Here is a 19172-nt window from a genome sequence, read left to right as displayed (position 1 = left end):
TATATCACATTCTGACTGCTCCACCATTCTTCTCCAGCTAATTATTTGCCTTCATCTTTCTCCATTCCAAATTTGTAAAACTGTCCTTCCTTTGTATTTATAATCTCACTCTCTTTTCTTCATTTTCCTTGTCTTTGCGATCCTCCATTTTCCTTCTGCCCTCCCCTTTCTCTTTGTCCTGTGTATGTATGTAAGCACTGGCCTGTTAGTCAGGGCAGACCTTGAAGTGTCATTTTCTCTGTCTGCTGAGATAAATGTCCCGGCAAAGGTGCTTATCACCCGTTTACGCTGAGAAGTGGGGCTGGGGGAAAAAGAGGAGGGCGAGAGAAAAGGCGAAGGTGAAAAGGGAGTGAGAGCGCAGCGGGCAGAGAGAGAGGGAGAGGGGGGAGGGGAGATTTCTTTTAAATATGATCATTTCATTAAGAAGAAAGACAACCCAAGGGAGAAACACAAACACTGCTCAGTTGTCTTCTACAAATATGTCTGTCTGCTGGTGAAGAGAGGAGGAAGATGAAACTATGTTTGCTTCGAGTGACAAAGCTATGGGCATCACCAAATGATTCCTCAGCTTCTAAAGGCTTCCTCTCCACCCCCCCTCTTTCTGTGTGGATATCTACTTTATGATAACAGTGGAAAAGTATCTGGAAGGCGCCAGTTGTACATCTCATTCTATCACACTCAGTGATAATGGCTTTCTCCAAATGCCAACAGCTAAACTCACAGAAAAAAAAGAAAGAAAAAAAAAGAGAAACTGCTAAAAGGTGAGTGACTGTGCAGCGCATACTCAGACAGCTGCACCGTTATCAACCTTGAAGTGATGTTCCTCTATTCAAACCAAATTGCCAAGTGTTGGATGGGAGTTTAACGCTGCGAAAATCAACTCATCCTGCCAAACTGAAATATGACCTTGGAGACTGAGCTAGAAACACTCTAATTCTTCCTTTCATACAATCATAAAAGCGTCATTGGCTCGCAAGCTCTGTGTTACTATGATTCGCACACTTCATCAGGTCCAAACCAAATAGATTTGATTTGTTTAATGTCATGAAAAAAGAAAAAAAAAAGATACAGAATGAAAACCAAGAACTGTTTTCAAGGACACACTCGAAAGAGCCACATCACTGGTAAATGGCAGCACATCAAAAAGGAAATGACAGGTACACAGGACAGGATTATGAAATGTTAAAGCACCATGACATTGATTTTATTTCATAGATTAAAATAGCAATCAGGCTAGAAAATAAAAAAAAGGAAAGTGTTGTCTGAAGCGCCGTAGGGAGCTGGTCTCAGCTTTGGCTTGGAGATTATGAATTCACAATAGAAAGCCTGTGTTATAAACTAGGGCAGTAGAGTTTGAAAGACATGAATCAAACAGTAGAGATGAAAAAGTATCAAAAAATGTGATTTAATACTTCTCGCCAATTTAACCTTTCTTTCCCCAACGTGCTCATGAACTGTCTCCTTAAAATACACCATCTTGTGTTCAGTCATATGCCTCCACTTGTCTGTGTTCACTCAACGCAAATCTCATTAGATGAATGACATGAGTGGAAACACAAGTCTCTAGCTACATCAACACTAATACGTATCAGTTTTACAACTTATCACTGTTATGTCTGGTGTCCACTGCTCCAGAGTTTCTGAGATTGATTTGAAGTCATCCATCTACCAGACAGGGTCTAATGGAAGAGTTGCATTATGGGAAATGTAGAATCTACTGTTTCTGTGGCTTTATCTGTACTAGGAACTATAAAAGCTGTCATGTATTGGGCTCTGATGCTTGGGCCATTCCTATTTAATCTGTATGTCACAAGTTCCCATAACATAATGGAACCTCAAAACTAAATCAGAGGAATTTATGAGACCTTGAGTATCCTGAGTGGAAATAAAACCGGATTACAGTGTATTACATACCTTCAGTATGAAGTGATACAGCAAAGCCAATTGAGGATGTAAAGGTGACATTACAGATAAAGTAACATCAGTATACTTGTATATCCGATAGGTACACATCGACACGTGTGCTGCTGATATTTGGACGTCCGCTATAACAGTAGATTTTAAATAAAACATGGGAAAATGTAATGAAAAAAGTGAAAAGGAAAAGAAAACGGCTCGCACACCGCAGGGCTCCAATTTGCAGTCCATTTATTTACACAGAAATAGAAGTAACGTTTCGAGCAGAAGCAGCTCTTCATCAGACTTGAGAAATACAGATTGATGATGTGATGTGGGTCATGTGATGACTAGAGTAACAGGAAGCAGATACCAGCAAAAAACAAAATATAATACCATTTAGGACACAAAAGTATTAGAAAGTGCTAGAAAAAAAGGAAGGAAAATATCTATCAATAATAATAATAAAGAGTCCTGATATTTCTAGTCCAACATCATTGAAAAATATAAATACTTTCGGAGCAAAACATAAGCATGCATGCTTCATCACATGATACTTAAGATGGCGTCAATCTGTATTTCTCAAGTCTGACGAAGAGCTGCTTCTGCTCGAAACGTTACTTCTTTTTCTGTGCAAATAAATGGACTGCAAATTGGAGCCCTGCGGTGTGCAAGCCGCTTTCTTTTCTCTTTCACTTGTGAACTGAACAGCACATGCACAGCCCATGTACATGTACATGTACATGTACGCAGGTCGACATGTGGAATAAAAATCATACGGCAGTAATTGGTACCTGACCTCAAGAGAAATGATTCACACAAAAGCAGCCTTGCAATTACGCAAGGGTTATACAGGGCATGGGGATTAAGCAAGACTTTCTAAAAGATCAAGTTTTTTTGTTTTTTCTTCCCTCCCTCTGTGGGTGGGAGAGGCATTTAGACAAGCATTTTAAATTATGCCACTCTAACACTGTTGGAGCTGGCTTTCAGCATATCTGAGGAAGTGACCTCATCTGAATACAAATGGGAAATATTTTTGCCTAATGGGTTATCAGATGAGGGTTCAGAGATGGTGCAGTGGGAGAACCCAACCCAACAGTGTTATTACTGGCCTTATTCCAACAACTCCCCCTCCCCATCATGGCGAGAGCACACCAATCATTGTAAACAACACATTGCACAGCAATCATAGCATCTAAATTAAGAGCTATTATAACTATTATAGCAATAAATGTTCTATCTTTGTGAGCAAGATACTGGGTATGTGAAGGAGTACTGGTGACACCTTGTGGAAATGCATTATCATCATACAGTATAGTGAACTTTGTGTGTGTCAGCATCATGAAAGAATAGAACTTATTATAATCTCATTTCTCTTGCCAGTAGGAAAATTGTATCAGTCACAAAATATGATTAACAAATCATCTGCAAAATAAGACATTTTATTGTGAAAGTAATAAAGTTTCGCACTCCTCGAGCATAAAAATAAGCAGAATGATGTTATATCCAGGTTACAGATTTTATGTGGGAAGGTGACAAGCATCAATGTCATTCAATCTCTGTTCTGCAATACAACCTATGATTAAACTGTAAAAGCCATGTGGCAGCCTATTATTTCTCTGCCACTATGAATGAACATCGAGCGAAATGAGCAGGTAATTGCATGCTGTGTGTCCTCTGATGTTTCTGTCTCTATGAGAACCACTGTGATTGATGCTATTAAGACGTGTATGAATTTCGACAGAAATGTAATGATACAAAAAAAAAAAAGAAAAGAAAGAAAGAAAAAAAACTTGTCTAAATGCTAACAAGAGGGGCTTGACCAATTTCACCAAAATTATTATGATTAATCAATCAATCATATAAATAAATGCGACTTAAAATTAAATTGAATAGAATTAAATGAATGAGCCAATATGTCATCGGATGGTAGTTAAGGCGGCAAATCGCCTCCAGCGAAAAACATTAAGAAAGAAGAAGCCAGAGCTATAATGAGTGATGTCACCACTGATCTGCGGTGGACACACTTCCAGCCATCAGCTCAGGCCCGGAGCCATCACGACCGCTCCACACTGACAGTAGGGAAAACACAGGCACTTACTGTATGTGGGCGGTGGCATCTTGTCAGGGAAAATGCAATATGCATTAGACACAAACCAATCTGTCTCCAGCGGATTGGTGTGCATGTGTGTTCCTGACTGTCTGATGGCGTCTGAGTGAGTGTGCACGCGCGCGTGTTTGTGTGTCGATGCGGCGGAAAAGACAGAAAGAGGAGAGTCTCAGTGGGATGGCTCGGCGCTGGGCTGGCACACCGTCAGACAAACACACTTCATTACAGGCCTATTTACCTGATTAACTGGGCTACTTTATCAGCTGCACAGCACTCTGCAACCAACGACTGTCAGCAACACCCTCGGCTTCCTAAAAGCTCCCACACCCCCCACACCCACACAGACAGACACACACACACACACACATGCACGTGCTTTACAAACCAAAAGCCTGACTTCCTGGCTGACTGTTTGAATGACTGACTGGCTGGCTGAACGGAGGCAGCACACATGATTCGCCGTCTCTTGGCGGAGTCAGTGCATGACATCAAATATACTTCCCTGTAGTCTTGAATTAATGTCACCTCTTACAAGTTCGACTCAAATACGACCTGAATTATCTGTTGTACTTGAGTTTTCCTTATGGGGAATAACATTTGGGTAACCTTTTCATGTAATGGAATGTAACAATCAAAAAGGAACAGAGCCTGGAGCTGACTCCCAAAGATGAGAGAGAGGACAAAGCCCACCTTGAAACATTATCATTACAGCAGTGTAATGATTTCCTTTCTCTTTGCTTTCTGGGGATCTGACTGCAGGCTATTTGAGAAGAAAATCATTTTTTTACATCAATTTTTAAAGTACTACAGTACACCCGTACAACTGAATCAACCCAATTAGACGTATTGCAGATAGGGTGCTACGTTACAGAAACAACCTTTCCACGGTCGGCGCATAAAGAAAACAATAAAAACAGGTCACAAAAATAAATAATTAACACGTCGATTCACACAAGCCTCATCAGTCTAATGGTAACAGTGTGCCAGGGCAATAATTTCCCCTCAATCTATGTTAATACATGAGCACAGTGTTGTATTTTAAGCAAGCAGCACCTCTTTTTTCTACACCACGTGTGCCTGATGGGGCCGCACCGAGCCAGGCTGCCCTATTTGAATTCAGATCACAGACAGATGGGTTTTTGGCAGGGACGAGAGGGGTCTATCGAGGCCGGGGCCCCCGGTATCACACTCCTGCATGGGGCATTGACACCGCCTGGCTGGTATACAAACAAACACACGCACACAAACGCTAACACACTCACAAGCGTTGGCGGTCATAAAAAGGCATTCCTAATCATGTGAATGGATGAAAACATATACAGACACTGAAACATATGGTCACATAGAAACAGTGAGTGATGACATTCATGAGTTTTTGTAGATCACATTCAGTATGTGCACAGATTCACAGACACACACACACAAACGTACACACACAGTGACTGGCTCCCATGCTGATGCTACATCTGTTTCTGTGATACCACAGCAGAACTCTGATCACAGGTGCTGTCGTGTCTCATGGGCCGGGTTAAAGAAGACATGCCAAACAGAGAGGAGCTCGTGTGTGTGAGCGTAAAAGAAGAGTGTGGGGGTAAACAAGGAGACACAGAAAGTAAAAGAGAGAGAGGGATTTGAAGAAAGGGAATGAAAAAGAGACTCATGGTAAAACGAGAGACACATGAGATAAGAGGCAGAAAACGAAAACCTGGCAGAGATACCAGGTAGGAAACAGAGAACAGACACGAGCGCTGTTGTCTCTTAAGTTATCGCCTCGTACGATCTTTGATCTCCTCAAACTGGCTAAAATATCTGTCAGGCTGCATTTCGTTCTGGTAAACAGACTAAGAAAATCGCTAGCTTTCTAGCTCCCAGTGGAAGAGAAGAAATTACACAGAGCAATGTGTTCCGTTCAATACAAATATGATGAAATTATCCCGAGACTTTCGTTTCTGATGAGCTCCAAAAATATCATCAGTGTAAAGTGTGCTAAATGTATTCTACGTATGAGGTCTGAAAAACAAAAATCAACAGCGATGCATGAGGAGGCGTTTCTTCACCTAGATGTTATGTACTAGTAGTAAAATATGCAATGGCACCAAGATCCCAGATTTATAGGCCGTTAGGATATAATGTATGGACATGACACTGAAGTACTGGACTGTGGGGCGATAGAGAAGGAACCAGAGTGTTGTTGGTAGCCAAGTGGAAAGCATTCATTAATGCCACATTAAAAATGTATGTGTATTAATACTGCCATGGGTGTTTGGGCCAAGTAAAACAAAGAGTTATATGTGGTGCAGAGATCATGTCTGGCTAAATGGATTAGTTAGAAGGATGCACGTAGGAAAACATGCATATGACTCTGGAAGGCAAAAGTCCAGGAAAAGTAGCTTCTATATTATATTATATATTATACACTTCTCAGTCTCAACAGTCTCAGCTACATTAAAGATGGGAAGTACGCCAATGTATTTTCAAACTGGTAAAAAAAAACACAGGGAGCACAAACTTCTTCTTTGCTTCAGACCAAGAGCAAAAGTTTGATGAGAAAATCTCAAATCTTTTTATTGTCTTTGTTTAAAAGAAGTAAAATATATATATATATTTTTTTTCACTGGGATTGAACTGTAGAAAAATAAAAGCTATTTTAATATTCACTTTTTAATTTCAGAATGCAAACTGGCTTCAGGTTCATAAAACTTACATTTTCTCAAATGATGTTAGAGTCCTCTGTGAAGGCTACATAAATGATTCACCAGAGTTTAACGTATAAGCGGTTGCCCTTCATATCCTCAACAGTTTAAATGTCAGAGATTTTACATTTTCTCCTAATAGCAGTCATAGTTAGGGCAGATGCATGGCACACAAGCAAGAAAAAACACAACATGAATAACTTATTGTTCTTCTGCTTCTTCTGGACACTAAAAATGGTTGAACAAGAAGCCAAAATAATTTATCCTCTCGAGAAGAAACAGCTCTGATTCAGATGGCATGATGTCTACTTCACGTGTTAATGGAATGTAAAACCCTGCACTGTGCTTCTGCTTAGCACCATTAATTAGTATTAGTATTAGCATTAGTAGTTTGTACCCGCAGTACTGCTGCATACAATAAAAGTCAGTCAAACTCATTATAGGAAAGACTCATATGTATTGACTTTGGTTGTGTTGATATGAGAGATCTTTGACTTCAGGAGAATATAGATGGAAATGCTAATACAATGTGACAAATACTTCCAGCGCCTGCCGAGGAAATCCATTTGAATTAAATGATATCACAAAAAAGTGCAGCCTGATCTGAACAAAGACAGACAAAAGAGCTTATTTACATTCCAGCACAAAGTCACCAGCAAAGGCCAATCATTGTAATGTAAATGTATAACCTTTGTTGCACTCCCCGGGTGAGCACCGATCTCTATCATTTCACCCCTTGTCTCATCATACAAGCACGATCCTCTGTTGTACCATATAGTGTGCTTGAGATCAATAGCGAGCGCCACGTGTGAATACATCTCTGTGGTTGTTTGATATCGTCACCAGGGAGCTCCGGGGGCTGCTTAAAAGCACGGAGAAGGAGGGAAAAGAAACCATTCTACCAGCGTGACTAGTACAGATCCATTTGTTCCAAAGTGTTGCACATTTATTTTGAAATAAAGAAAATACCACGTCGTCCCTAGCCCAACATTTCAAATCCGAGCCGCTTCATCATCTCGAGGGCTTCTGTTTTCCAAGCTTCAGAAGTGTTCTGCTGTGAACTGTGATACAGGCTATCGTGAGAGAATATAATGAGATCAGACTCATTTGTAAATTTAGTTCGCCAGCATCAAGACCTTACGCTATTTGCAGATGATGTTGTCTTCCCGGTTTTATCAGACTGTGACCTCCTACATGCAGATCGCAGCTTAGGGTCAAACAGTCAGGATGAAGACCGAGATCTCAGCCTGACAGCAGAAAAAAAAGTGGATTGCTCAGTAGGCTATACTGTATGAGAGCTGTTATTAACCTTCATTGTGTTAGCTTTCTACTGCCATCTATGGTGTTCGGGTCAGTTTTGACCCGAGTCTTAAATCAGCTGTAAAACACACTAAAACAATTATTTATCATCCCATTTGTTTCTCATCTCTTGGTTACATTGTTAGGCTTCCTTATCCATGAAAAGGTTGGTTTGGCACTTATGATTTCAGTTTGAACTCTCATTATTGTTCTTATTGTTATAACGATAAGAACAATATATATATATTATTTAGAAATTTGTGAAAAAAAAAAGTTTTATTTTGTTTAAATTGAGGATCCTGACAAAGTCAAAAAGCTTTGATGCTATAAACAAATTTATGTGGTACTTGTATGCATTTAAAACCTGAAAACGGGTCACTGGTGACCCGAACACCAGAGAAAGGTTAAATGAAGATAGTGAAAGTGAAAGTGCTGAAATACAGTAGACTTTTTTTATTGAAGCGGAGGAGGGCATGGTACTGGCACCGAGGAGCGTCTTCACAGAGAGAGCTACACATCAAAGCTCTCCATTTACTGCTCAGTCTTCTTTGCAACACTTTACCCACGGTCACACGCTTTGGGTAGTGACCGAAAAAATAAGATCGCTGACACAAGTAGCCAGAGATGATGATTCCTCCACAGGGCGGCAAACTGAGAGGGCTTCGGTATCGAGCTATTGTCCCTTTGCACTGACAGGAGCTCAGGCTGAGGTGGTTCAGGCTGTTGAGGCCAGACCACAGAGCAGAGCCAGAGCCCCACAGGGATTACTGTATCCCCAGTGTGGTGCCACACTGCTGGTTCCACTGTGTCAGGGAGTCTGCAGAGTCAGACTCAGGGCTGTTGTCCATAGAGCTAATTAAAGGGATAGTTCAGCATTTTGGCATATTGGCCCATTGCCATAATCCCTATAGTTTTAGGAGTAGGTTCGTTACTTTTAATTGTCGGTGCAAACTGTTTTTAGAACGGCGGAGCAGAGCCGTGAGCTGCTCAGAGCTACGCTACGGAGGCTGATTTCTTGGTTTCCCTCATCAAACTCATCAAATACACAATCCAACAACTCCAAAACGCTCTGGTGGACAAGTTGTGAAGAATGTGCACATTCACCACGCTATGAGATAATAACAGAACGTTACAAGACAGAGTTGTTTTCGAGGTAAATTCATGCAAAACCGCTGATGTGCGTTCCCGTCAGCGGCGTTTTTTTGGCAGCAGTCTCTGCATTTGCCTCGAAAACAACTCCACCTCGTAATGTACTGTGATTATCTCATAGCGTGGTTGGATTGTGTATTTGATGAGTTTGATGAGGGAAACCAAGAAATTCCATTATCCTCTGAGCATATAGCTCTGACCAGCTTGCGGCTCTGCTCCGCCATTCAAAAAACATCTTACACCGACAATTAAAGGTAACGAACCTACTCCTAAAACTATAGGGATTATGGCAATGGGCCAATTTGTCAAAATGTTGAACTATCCCCTTAAAGGAGGCCAACTTATACTGCAGGCCCAGTCATGCGGTTGTGATTGACACATGACACAAACAGTTGGAAGATAACAGAGCTGTGAGCTGTAATATTTGCAAAAGAAACAGCATGTTTGTTTGTCTTTCATTAGAACAATAATTGTGTGATTTACATGTGTCATATAGTTTTCCTTGTAACATTGTGGTCTCCTTTATTATCCCTGAATTCCTATACATTGAATGGATGTTTGTATGTATATACAGTATGTATGTATGTATGTAAGGAGCAATGCTAAGAGTACTGTCTGGGCTTGCTCCATTAGCTCACTCCATTGTTTATTCTGAAATTCTATGTCAATGTAAAAAGGAAAGGAAACTGTGTTTTTTCACTGCTCTATAATCTATAACACACAGCTCACTTTTGGACTGCAGCTAATGTAGGAAATGTAAATGTAAAAAAAAAAGAGATCTCCTAAGATTAAGAAAAATAAAACTCATTCAAAACACTCATTCAAAGCTCCTAGAAGCTAAGGAGCCATTCTCAAGTGTTTGTTTTGTCTGAGTATCTGGGATGCCTGGCAGTAGTTCATTAAACACATGAAGGTGTGTACCGGTGATTTAGTGTTATATCATAAGGTTTCACAGGAGAGACTTTCCTCAGTCTGAGAAAATTGTTTTTTATCAAATCAAACTGTTGGTGTTTACATCTAATTCTCCTAAACTCATCTTCACAGCTAAAACTACACAGTCTTTTAGTCTCCAAACCCAGGCCAACATAATTATGGTTATTTTCTCAGACTTTGGAAATACACTCTGTGTTATATTAACACTGATGCCCAGTAAATTGACTAGCGTGCCCCTTTCACAATGAGAGAGCGAGCATATACATTGAGAGAGCGAGCATATACATTGTTGCAGGTTAGTTTTCTGTTCATAAACTTCAGCTGCACTGTGTGGTGAAGTGTCGAATCAATTTTGAATACAAACTCCATTTGCAGCAACATACTTCCATACAGAATAAACTGGCTGGGAGGGATTCAACCAAGAAACTAAAAAATCCAGAGGCATGAACTCAGTCAAGACAGCTCTACCTCTATCAGCACATTTCACCACATCTCAAGGTTCATTGTGTAAAGGAAAAAAAACAACAACAACAACTGCTGACCAGACTGAAGCTTTCTTCTGCAGCTCCAGAGCTGGAGAGCCGGCGCATGGTCCCGTGGGTTATCACCCAGAGGCAACGGCACTCTGAATGCAGAGATGTGACCATTCAGAGAGCGTGTGCCGTGTGTGTGTGTGTGTGTGGGAAGTGAACAGAACAGGACCGGAGAAGAAGAAGAAGTGACTGTATGGAGTGTTCGGGACATCATGTGACTTAATGTTTTCTTCCCATGGGCGAAAGGTCACTGCGGCACATTGGCTCTGTTTGAGTGTTTCCTGGCCAGTACACCGCTGCCTTCACAGCTGCCGTTCCCCCCTCCCCTTCATTCGTGCAGATGCAACATCATGGGATTGCTACCAAAATAGACACAACAGTCGAGCTAAGACGAGGTTAACTCCATCAGACAGGCCCTGGCTCCCAAACTCAACTCCCACTGGAAGTTCAGCTCCTCCACAAATGGACAGAACGTGTACTTTACATTACAGCCATGTAAAATTAACTCTATTTTTTTTATTATTAATGGCTGCGTATTATGAGCATGTGTTTTTATGTTCCCTATTGAATTCCATCTGCTTCTAGGATATGTTATTTACAGAGGTTACAGCGCTACATTGTCAGTAGCATCGGAGGAGCATGTTTCAGTCTCTACACAGTATTGTATTACACAGGCCGTGTTCATAAGATACAAGCCCACCCACCACTCCCTATAGTCACACACTCTGCTGGTTGTAGCAACCTTCTCTCCAGATACTTATTATTCCTCCAAGTATTTTTTTTTTTACTTTACATACTCGAGTTCTCAGAAAAGTACTTAAAGCTCTCTACTGACCCTGAAAAACTCTACAAAATACTAGAAAAAAAAACTCAAGAACAATCCGAACAATAGTCAGATAACATACTCTCCCACAGCCAGGAGTGTCCTATCTCTGCCGTCTCATAAAAACTTAATGCATCCAGGCTCTTAAAACCCAGACAAGGAGAGGCCATTTCACCACCAGAGAGAAGTTCAATTTCACTCCAGAACCTTCCGCAGCAAGAGAGAAGGGGGAAAAAAATGTCGCTTTTTCCAAAGCCACTTGGCAGAAAAGAGAAATCCTATTAAATCTTTCAGCAAAGCTTCCATAAATATTGTGAGGGAAGTGTCCCGAGTCACACTTGTGCCTGTCTGCTGAAACAGAGCATTGTCCACTCGCTCAGAAAAGCTATTGTTAGCAGACAGTGGCTACATCACTGCCACTTTGCAAGCAGATTTGGGAGAGCACAAAAGATCATTCAGCTTTGTGAAGTGACCTCTTATCTCAGTCTTGTAATCTACACAAAGTTAACACAGCGCTCTTCCTTTAAGCACAATGACAAACAGATTCCTCTGCACATAAAGAGTGCAGCTGCTGGAGCCTGTTTAAGAAGTCCTTTTCTAGCAAATCAATAAGTCCTCTGACACACCCAATAAGACTTAGAACTTATCACTATGAGAGAAACAACACACTCAGCAGCACATAGAGGAAAATGATAGCAAACAAGTCTCACCTCTCTCACAGGTGCTGTCCCAGAAGCCGGTCCCGGTGCAGTCGCACACGAAGCGGTTCCATCCTTCCTTGCACGCCCCGTTGTTCTTGCACGGGTTGCTGTCGCACTGTTTCCCCGTCACCTTATTGCAGGAGGACTTGATGCCCGTCACATTCTGAGACTGGGCTATCTGCCGGATGTCCTTGCTCCGTCCGTCGATGAACAGGTCCCGGACGCAGCCCACGTAGCCGTAGTTGAGCATAGCGGTCCAGAGCTCGGTGGGCAGCACCAAACCCACCCGGTTGTCAGGGAGACCACCCAGATAAAGGTCCCCCTCCAGGTCCAAGATCTCATTTTCCCCGCTGGCGGTGAAAGGGGTCCTACGGCTGTTTACTGAGATGATGCCTGGAGGAAGAAAAACACATAAATAAACACCAGTGAGACACTACGCTACGAAAATGCAGTGTCAATATGCCATGTAATCTACTGCTGGTATATACTGTATGTTTAAAAAAAATAGCAGGCAGACTGAGATAATGTCAGTGGTTTCTTACTGGACTTTTTGAAATTAAGTGTCATGTTCTACTAGTTAAGTGATTTGTCATGTTTTGCTCGCAGAAAACACAACCTGCGTCTGCTAAATTCCTGAAATAACAGTAACTGTACTGAAAACAAGTGACATCTACTGCCCTCAATTTACGAGGTTTGACGCCGCATCAGAACTGATATTTTAAAATGACATTTTCAAACTAAATGTGAGACCGAAGGAAGCATTTTTATTCATCAATGGGAGGACATAAGGGAAAGCCTAACACACAGTCTAAAGTTTCTCCCACGGTGGATTTGGACACAGAGCTGAGGCACCGGTTGTACAAAAAGAGGCCAGAGAAAATAGCACAACACTCCTGTGTCTATGCCAAGATGAGGTCTGCGTGGGTGGAGGTGCAAAGCTATGTTGGGCAGCCAAAACTGCACCGATCACTGAGTTTGTAACACTCTCTTCAGGGGAACTCTATTTAAGTCACAAAATTGCAGAACGGGGCGAAGGAGAAAAAATTGTATTCAAGAAAGATGGCATGAGGGCACTGTGAGCCAATACGTCTCCAGGCCATGTTCCCTATATTTTATAGATTAATAGATTTTTTTTTTTTTTACATCTGTAGAGGCCCAGACCTCAGAGATAGTTAGAAAAACCTGATAACATGTAGGTTATAATTTATGTAAAACCAACAGATAATTAGCAAAATAGAGAAACATATCAATTTGTTTACATATGCATTATCAACAGTCACAGAACAGAGTAAAGCCAAATACACAGCTACATTTCAAAAGCAAAGACGCAGTGATAACTGATTTACATTGTCCAAATAAACAATGATGGCACAGACAAAATCAGTAGAGACATTATGTGTGATCTCAGATAGATTACATCAAGACGTCTGTGTATTAGCTCATATATTCACAGGGTTCCTTCATCATTTCTTCTCCACAGAGAGCCGCGAAGAACAAAGAGGGTAGAAAAAAGGTTTTGAAAGATAAACTGTAAGGTTGATGTCTGCAGGAAATCCCATAGTGATTGACAGCTCTTTTAAACTATGTTAAAAATGTTACTTAACATCAAGAAAACTGGTGTAAAATTCATATCACAATCACAATTTCTTTTCTGTTAGAAATGTGAATACACTTGTAATGTGGCGTAACATCTGCAGATTGTGCTTTTAGACATACATTATTAAAGAGGAAAAAGAGGATTTAACTTCAGATGATCTCTTCCTCTAACACATTATCTCTGTGTGCATCAGCCTTCACTGAGGTCAAGAATGAAACATCCTTTTTTCATAAAGCCCAAATTTAGCTTGTGAAAAACGGTGTAATATGAGTTCTCACATTTTACTTCTGTTACATTCACCTTGCAGCCAGACAGAGCGATCTTGGCTCCAGCTCTTTGTGGACAAGAAATTTAATTCACTTGCAACTTCTATTAACATTTCACTCAAGCCACAAGTGTGATTATGCCTGTTCTTAACCATCCCTCAATCTGGTATCCATATATCTGTCTCATTCCTCTTTTTCCCTGTGAAAATCCTACTTTCTGCTCTGCTATCGCACTGGGGGCTGTGCCGGTGATTAATCAAAGCAGCGAGCTCTGACACACGGCTAAATTGGCTGCTCTAACCTGATATATAACACAGGCTGTAGCGCCGGCTAACACCTCCGAGTCCTCTAGAGGATCCCGCCTAATGCAGAGATTGTGTTGGGTTTGGAGCTCACGGCAACAGAAGTTTGTAACCCCTTTCTCTAATATAATCTTCTTCTAATACTTTCTGTGTATTTGGCCGTGTTTCCAGGTCAGAGGACATACAGATGGGAGGAAACAAGGGTAAACAAGCCCAGTAACCATCCGGAGAGAGGTATGACTTTGTCCTGGCAATAAATCACTGCTGAAATGAATATATTGAGGAGATTTACATCATTATGTGGATGTGATGCTGAAATAAGTAGTAATATGATTCGAACTTTGATTCTCTCTGGTGCTGTGCCACAGTGGCAGCTAAATAATTCCTCCATATCAAAATCAGATGCACTGTTATTATCAGTATTGTAGAATGGGAACCTTATAGAGGGTCTTGGGAACTAGTGCAAAGTGTGAGTGGTGGGGAAAGATGGTGTTTAAAAACTATTTTCTCATGTCAGGTCTTTGATAACAATTTGTTTATTACAGTTAATATTACAGGGTGTTAATAAATTGTCATTTATTAAGTGCACATGTTCTTGGCGCTGCTAATATTTTGCAGGTATGATGTTTACCAGGTTCAACATCTTAATATAGCACTTTGGGATGCTGTAATTTGCTAATTAGCAGTAAACACAAAGTGCAGGTGATGCTAATGGGAATTTTTATTCACTTGGTTACAGCTTCTACAGTCTAAAATGCAGCGTAAATTAAACACGTTTGATTGAGCTTGATGAGTCTTGGTCAGAATTAACACTGCTGGTCATTTGAAAGCAAAACTTGAGGTTCTAGTGACATTTAAGACATTTGTCATTATTTCTGGGGTACAGACCACTGGTTAACTGTGAAAGACGCTGTAATTATTGATGAATTAAATAATTCAACTGTGCATTTCCTATTTGAAATGATAGATGTTCACCCAGCCTGTGCAAAGTGATACCAAGCGAAGTCCCTATAGCAATATTGCAGAGAATATTAGTCATTCCCCATCCAGTGTTTTAGGATCTATTGTACTATAGTGTACCTTTATTTCTCACTGCTTGATGACTCCGTTCTCTGGTAGATTATTTGCCTTGTCAGCCCTCCGCCTATAAATTCATATACTGCATGGCCAAAGGCAACACATTTCTAATTGAAGCGGGAGCTCAGTTTTCTGATTGAAGCTGTTCTTGATTATGTGTTTGTGCTTGTGTGTGAAAGAGAGAGAGAGAGAGAAATGAGAAACGGTGACATAACGAGCCCTCGGTGCGTTTTCCAAAGCACCAAGCTGATCACGGTGCTTTAACAAACTGCGACACTGTTGTGAAACAGTGGACTATAAATAAAGACGGACCTCCATGATGTCACCTGTACGTTTCTGGAGAGCAGTTTTGAAGTGGGTCTGCTCTGCCCCCGCCATCTTGGCTGTGCCTGACTTCTACTAATGCAAAATAGAGCCCGTGTTTGGAGCAGAGACTCTCTTACTTGTCACTCAAAGTGCCACACCTTTAATTATACATTACTTTAAGTGTTACTAAAAATGTAACGGGTGAGTTATATAGAACATCATCCCCCATACAGTCGCTATGAAGAAGGAAATAAGCAGTAAAGCCAGTAAACATGTTTCTTTCTGGTGTTAAGTAAGACATTTTAACATGGAGGTCTATGGGGACCTGCAGGAACAGCACATTTTGACACAACTATAATGGCTTCATTTTCAGCCCTGGAGAGTTTTGCTTGTGTTAAACAAAAAATCACGATTCTAACACTGGTTAACTGTGTAGCTGTAATATACTGTATGCTCCCAAAGGTTTTGGTCACAGCTACATCAAAATGAGAAAACTAAAATCAGAAATAGTTTTCCTCTTCCTTCCTTACCTGAGCGTCCGTCTCTCTGGATGTCCACATGGTGCCAGGCGCCATCGTTGACCTTGGCCTGCGTGGCTTTGACCTTGATGGTCCCGGAGCCCATGTCCAGCAGCAGGTACAGCCCACCGTCCAGCAGCTCCACCGCAAAGAAGTCCACCTTGTTGTTCTTCTGGCCCTTAGCGTCCCGTCGGTCCTGGGGCTTACCGTGGGTGAAGAGAATCAGCCCGTTGGCTTCGGAGGTGCGGAAGTCAAAGGAGATGGAGCCCACGCGCTTGGTGTTCCATTTGGGTAGAGCCAGGTAGGAGTCGGGGGTCTCAAAGTTGATGGGGTCGAGGGTGGGGACATTTTCACACTTGAAGACAATGTCACCCTGGAGCTTCATCTTGGGGTCCACGATACGAGCCAGGCGGGACAGCTCTAAGCGGATGTCATTGTTCTTGTACACCACCTGTGGAGGAAATACAAAAGTTGTAGCATTCTCATACATACCACAAACACACAATATAGACACAAGTGTGAAGACAATGATTATACCACAGTGTGAAAAGTTGCTGCTGTAAATTGCCAGAGCAATAATGGTTAAAAATATGTATTTCTGTATGAATGAATTGCACTCCATTGGAAAATTGTAATATCACAGCATCGTACTCGGCTGATATTACATATTGCTGGTTGGAGGACAGCAGGATCAATATTAATAACTAATATTTTAAGGTGTGCGTGGCCCACTTTGTTTCTCAATCATTTTCTATTTCACCTTCAATTTATCCCCAATGAAAAGGAGATTGTGCACAAATCCATGACTATATTTTCATTTGATTGCTGCCGACTGGATGAGGTTTGAGAGGCGATGGCCAAATTATCGCTGAGTCATCCCCAGTGATGTTTGAAAAAAGAGCAGGCTTCATGAATTTGGGGTGAACCCCCATGGGAGCATCTGTGACCCTGTGAGAAAATATCCAATATCATACCTATTTACACACAATAAATTCAGCTCAACCCCCTAATCCATAAAAGTAGAAAGCAGTCCCACATTACAGTCAAATACAACAAAACACCACGGAAAACGAGAGCAGAATATTGTCAATTGGAATCCGCTGAGGCGGAAAATTAGTGTTTTTTCTTTTGTTTTTCCTCCTTTCTGGGGAGGAAGACAGGCCTTTTCTGGTATATAGGGCAGTGTGTGCACAGGAAACAGCAACACTTAGAGGGAGCACAGCTGTCAGCAAACAGATTTTACTGCTGTGGGATTACCGATAATCCTAGAAGATTTGACAGTAAATCAACACAGGTGACCCGAGCGCTGAGGAGGACTGACGAGACAGTGGGAAAAGAGAGGGAGGAAGAAGAAGAGAAAAAAAACAGGGGGAGAGACTGGTGGGAATAAGGGCATCAACAAGGAAGGAAACTGCAAGAGGAAGAAGAGATGTGAGGAAGCAAAAAGAGGGACAGATTTCAAAGATTACATGTTCCTGTTGGCTTTCAAACTTGTGTGTGTCTGTTTGTGTGTATGTGTACATCTATGTATAGTACAAACAGTGATGCAGCTGTCAATGCGGTTAATGACCACGCTTAATCTCCTCAACATGTCACACAACAAAATACTAACCACACACTTCGTCGAGCACTTAATCTAGTGGTAATGCACCATGCAGTACTAATGAAGTTCATTTGATCTTGAATACAGTATAGCTCGGAAATGCAAAATGATTGTGTGAACAGTAAGCTACAGTAGAGTAAGCTGCAGGGTTGAAACTGCTGTTTACTCTGATTGTCGATTTGTAGCCTGTGTGAAGGTGAAAACTGTTCATTATTCAGTCTTGAACGACTTTTAGCGTTTGGGTAAAAAAAAAAAAAACATCACTGTAACCCCCTTTTGTCAAACCCAGAAAATATATCAGTGATTACATCTAATGCAGTAAGATGATGGTTAAAATCCCTAAACAACATGATTTCTTACATGGTAAACAGAAGGAATCGTTTATTAATATAAAGCGGGAATACACACACACACAGCATTATTCAAGCTGAATTTCTACCAGAAGGAGTGCACACATGAAGGGTGGCGGCCCCCCGTTCTCTCTACGGTTCATGGTCAGTCTTTTGTCGGTAAGGCAGTTAGAATGCGATCGAAGCAGTAGGAATTAATGGGGATTTATGAAAGTAAAATTGATTTCATGGAGCAGACCCTGGAGGCTTTGATTTTCTGTTTTCTTCCTTAGTTGAAGTTCAACAGGACAGAGCAGGGAAGATGTCTAACCCACTGCTGAAACTGGACTAACCTCCAAGATGAAATGTCATAAAGGCTACAAGGCAAATGATAACTTTTATTTTAATGGTGTTTAATAACTGCATGTTTATCATACTGTATGTCAGAGGCTCTACTACAGTATGTCTTGGTAAAAGTGCTGAGGAAGTGAAATCCAGTGGTTTGTTTACTTTCCCCTTCGACACAGATTAGTCGATAAAATGTGAGGGAGAAGTTGCTTCAAAAATATCTAAACACTGCATCAATTATAAGATTCTTGCAAATTACTTGTAGCTAATTAAGCAATGAATTGTTTTAGCTCCACAAGGACGCATCCAGCAATATATAAAAAGCTCCAAACAGCTGACACCGCGGCTCAGCAGTGTTTGGCTTTGCTAAGGACTCAAACATGATCTGTGGTTGAGGTCAATATCTGTTTGTTTTTTTGTATTTGCATGTGATTATCAGCTCAACTGTAGATTGGAAAGAAAAATCTATCCCTGTGACTGTCATCAGTCAGGGTGTGTGTCTCCAAAACAACTGTCGCATTCAATGTACATTCAGAGAGTGTGATAAACATCAAATGAAAAACAGGGATGATTGTGAAAATGAGATTTCACAGAAGAGTTACAGCTGCCCTGCAGCTCCCAGATTCTCCCAGCTTCAACCACCATTACTGACTCTGAAACACTGATGTTTTCCTCTAAAACCAAATACC

At 41.2% G+C, this 19172-nt stretch overlaps 1 protein-coding gene across 15 annotated transcripts in view; it reads right to left on the bottom strand.

Moving 5' to 3' along the window:
* Positions 1-19172, bottom strand: part of LOC146962131 (neurexin-3b) — a 310390-nt gene that overhangs the window by 201669 nt on the left and 89549 nt on the right. For all 15 annotated transcript variants that reach the window (XM_085771304.1, XM_085771299.1, XM_085771291.1 and 12 more), the window contains 2 exons: positions 16216-16654; positions 12147-12530 (listed from right to left, as the gene is read on the bottom strand). In XM_085771304.1, the coding sequence (XP_085627430.1) occupies positions 12147-12530; positions 16216-16654 (823 nt within the window). The remainder of the gene's footprint in view (positions 1-12146; positions 12531-16215; positions 16655-19172) is intronic.

The sequence above is a fragment of the Trachurus japonicus genome, chromosome 24 (genome assembly GCF_045865225.1).
Source record: "Trachurus japonicus isolate A0001 chromosome 24, Traja_1.0".
Taxonomy (NCBI): Eukaryota; Metazoa; Chordata; class Actinopteri; order Carangiformes; family Carangidae; genus Trachurus; species Trachurus japonicus.
This window is presented reverse-complemented; position numbering and strand designations above follow the sequence as displayed.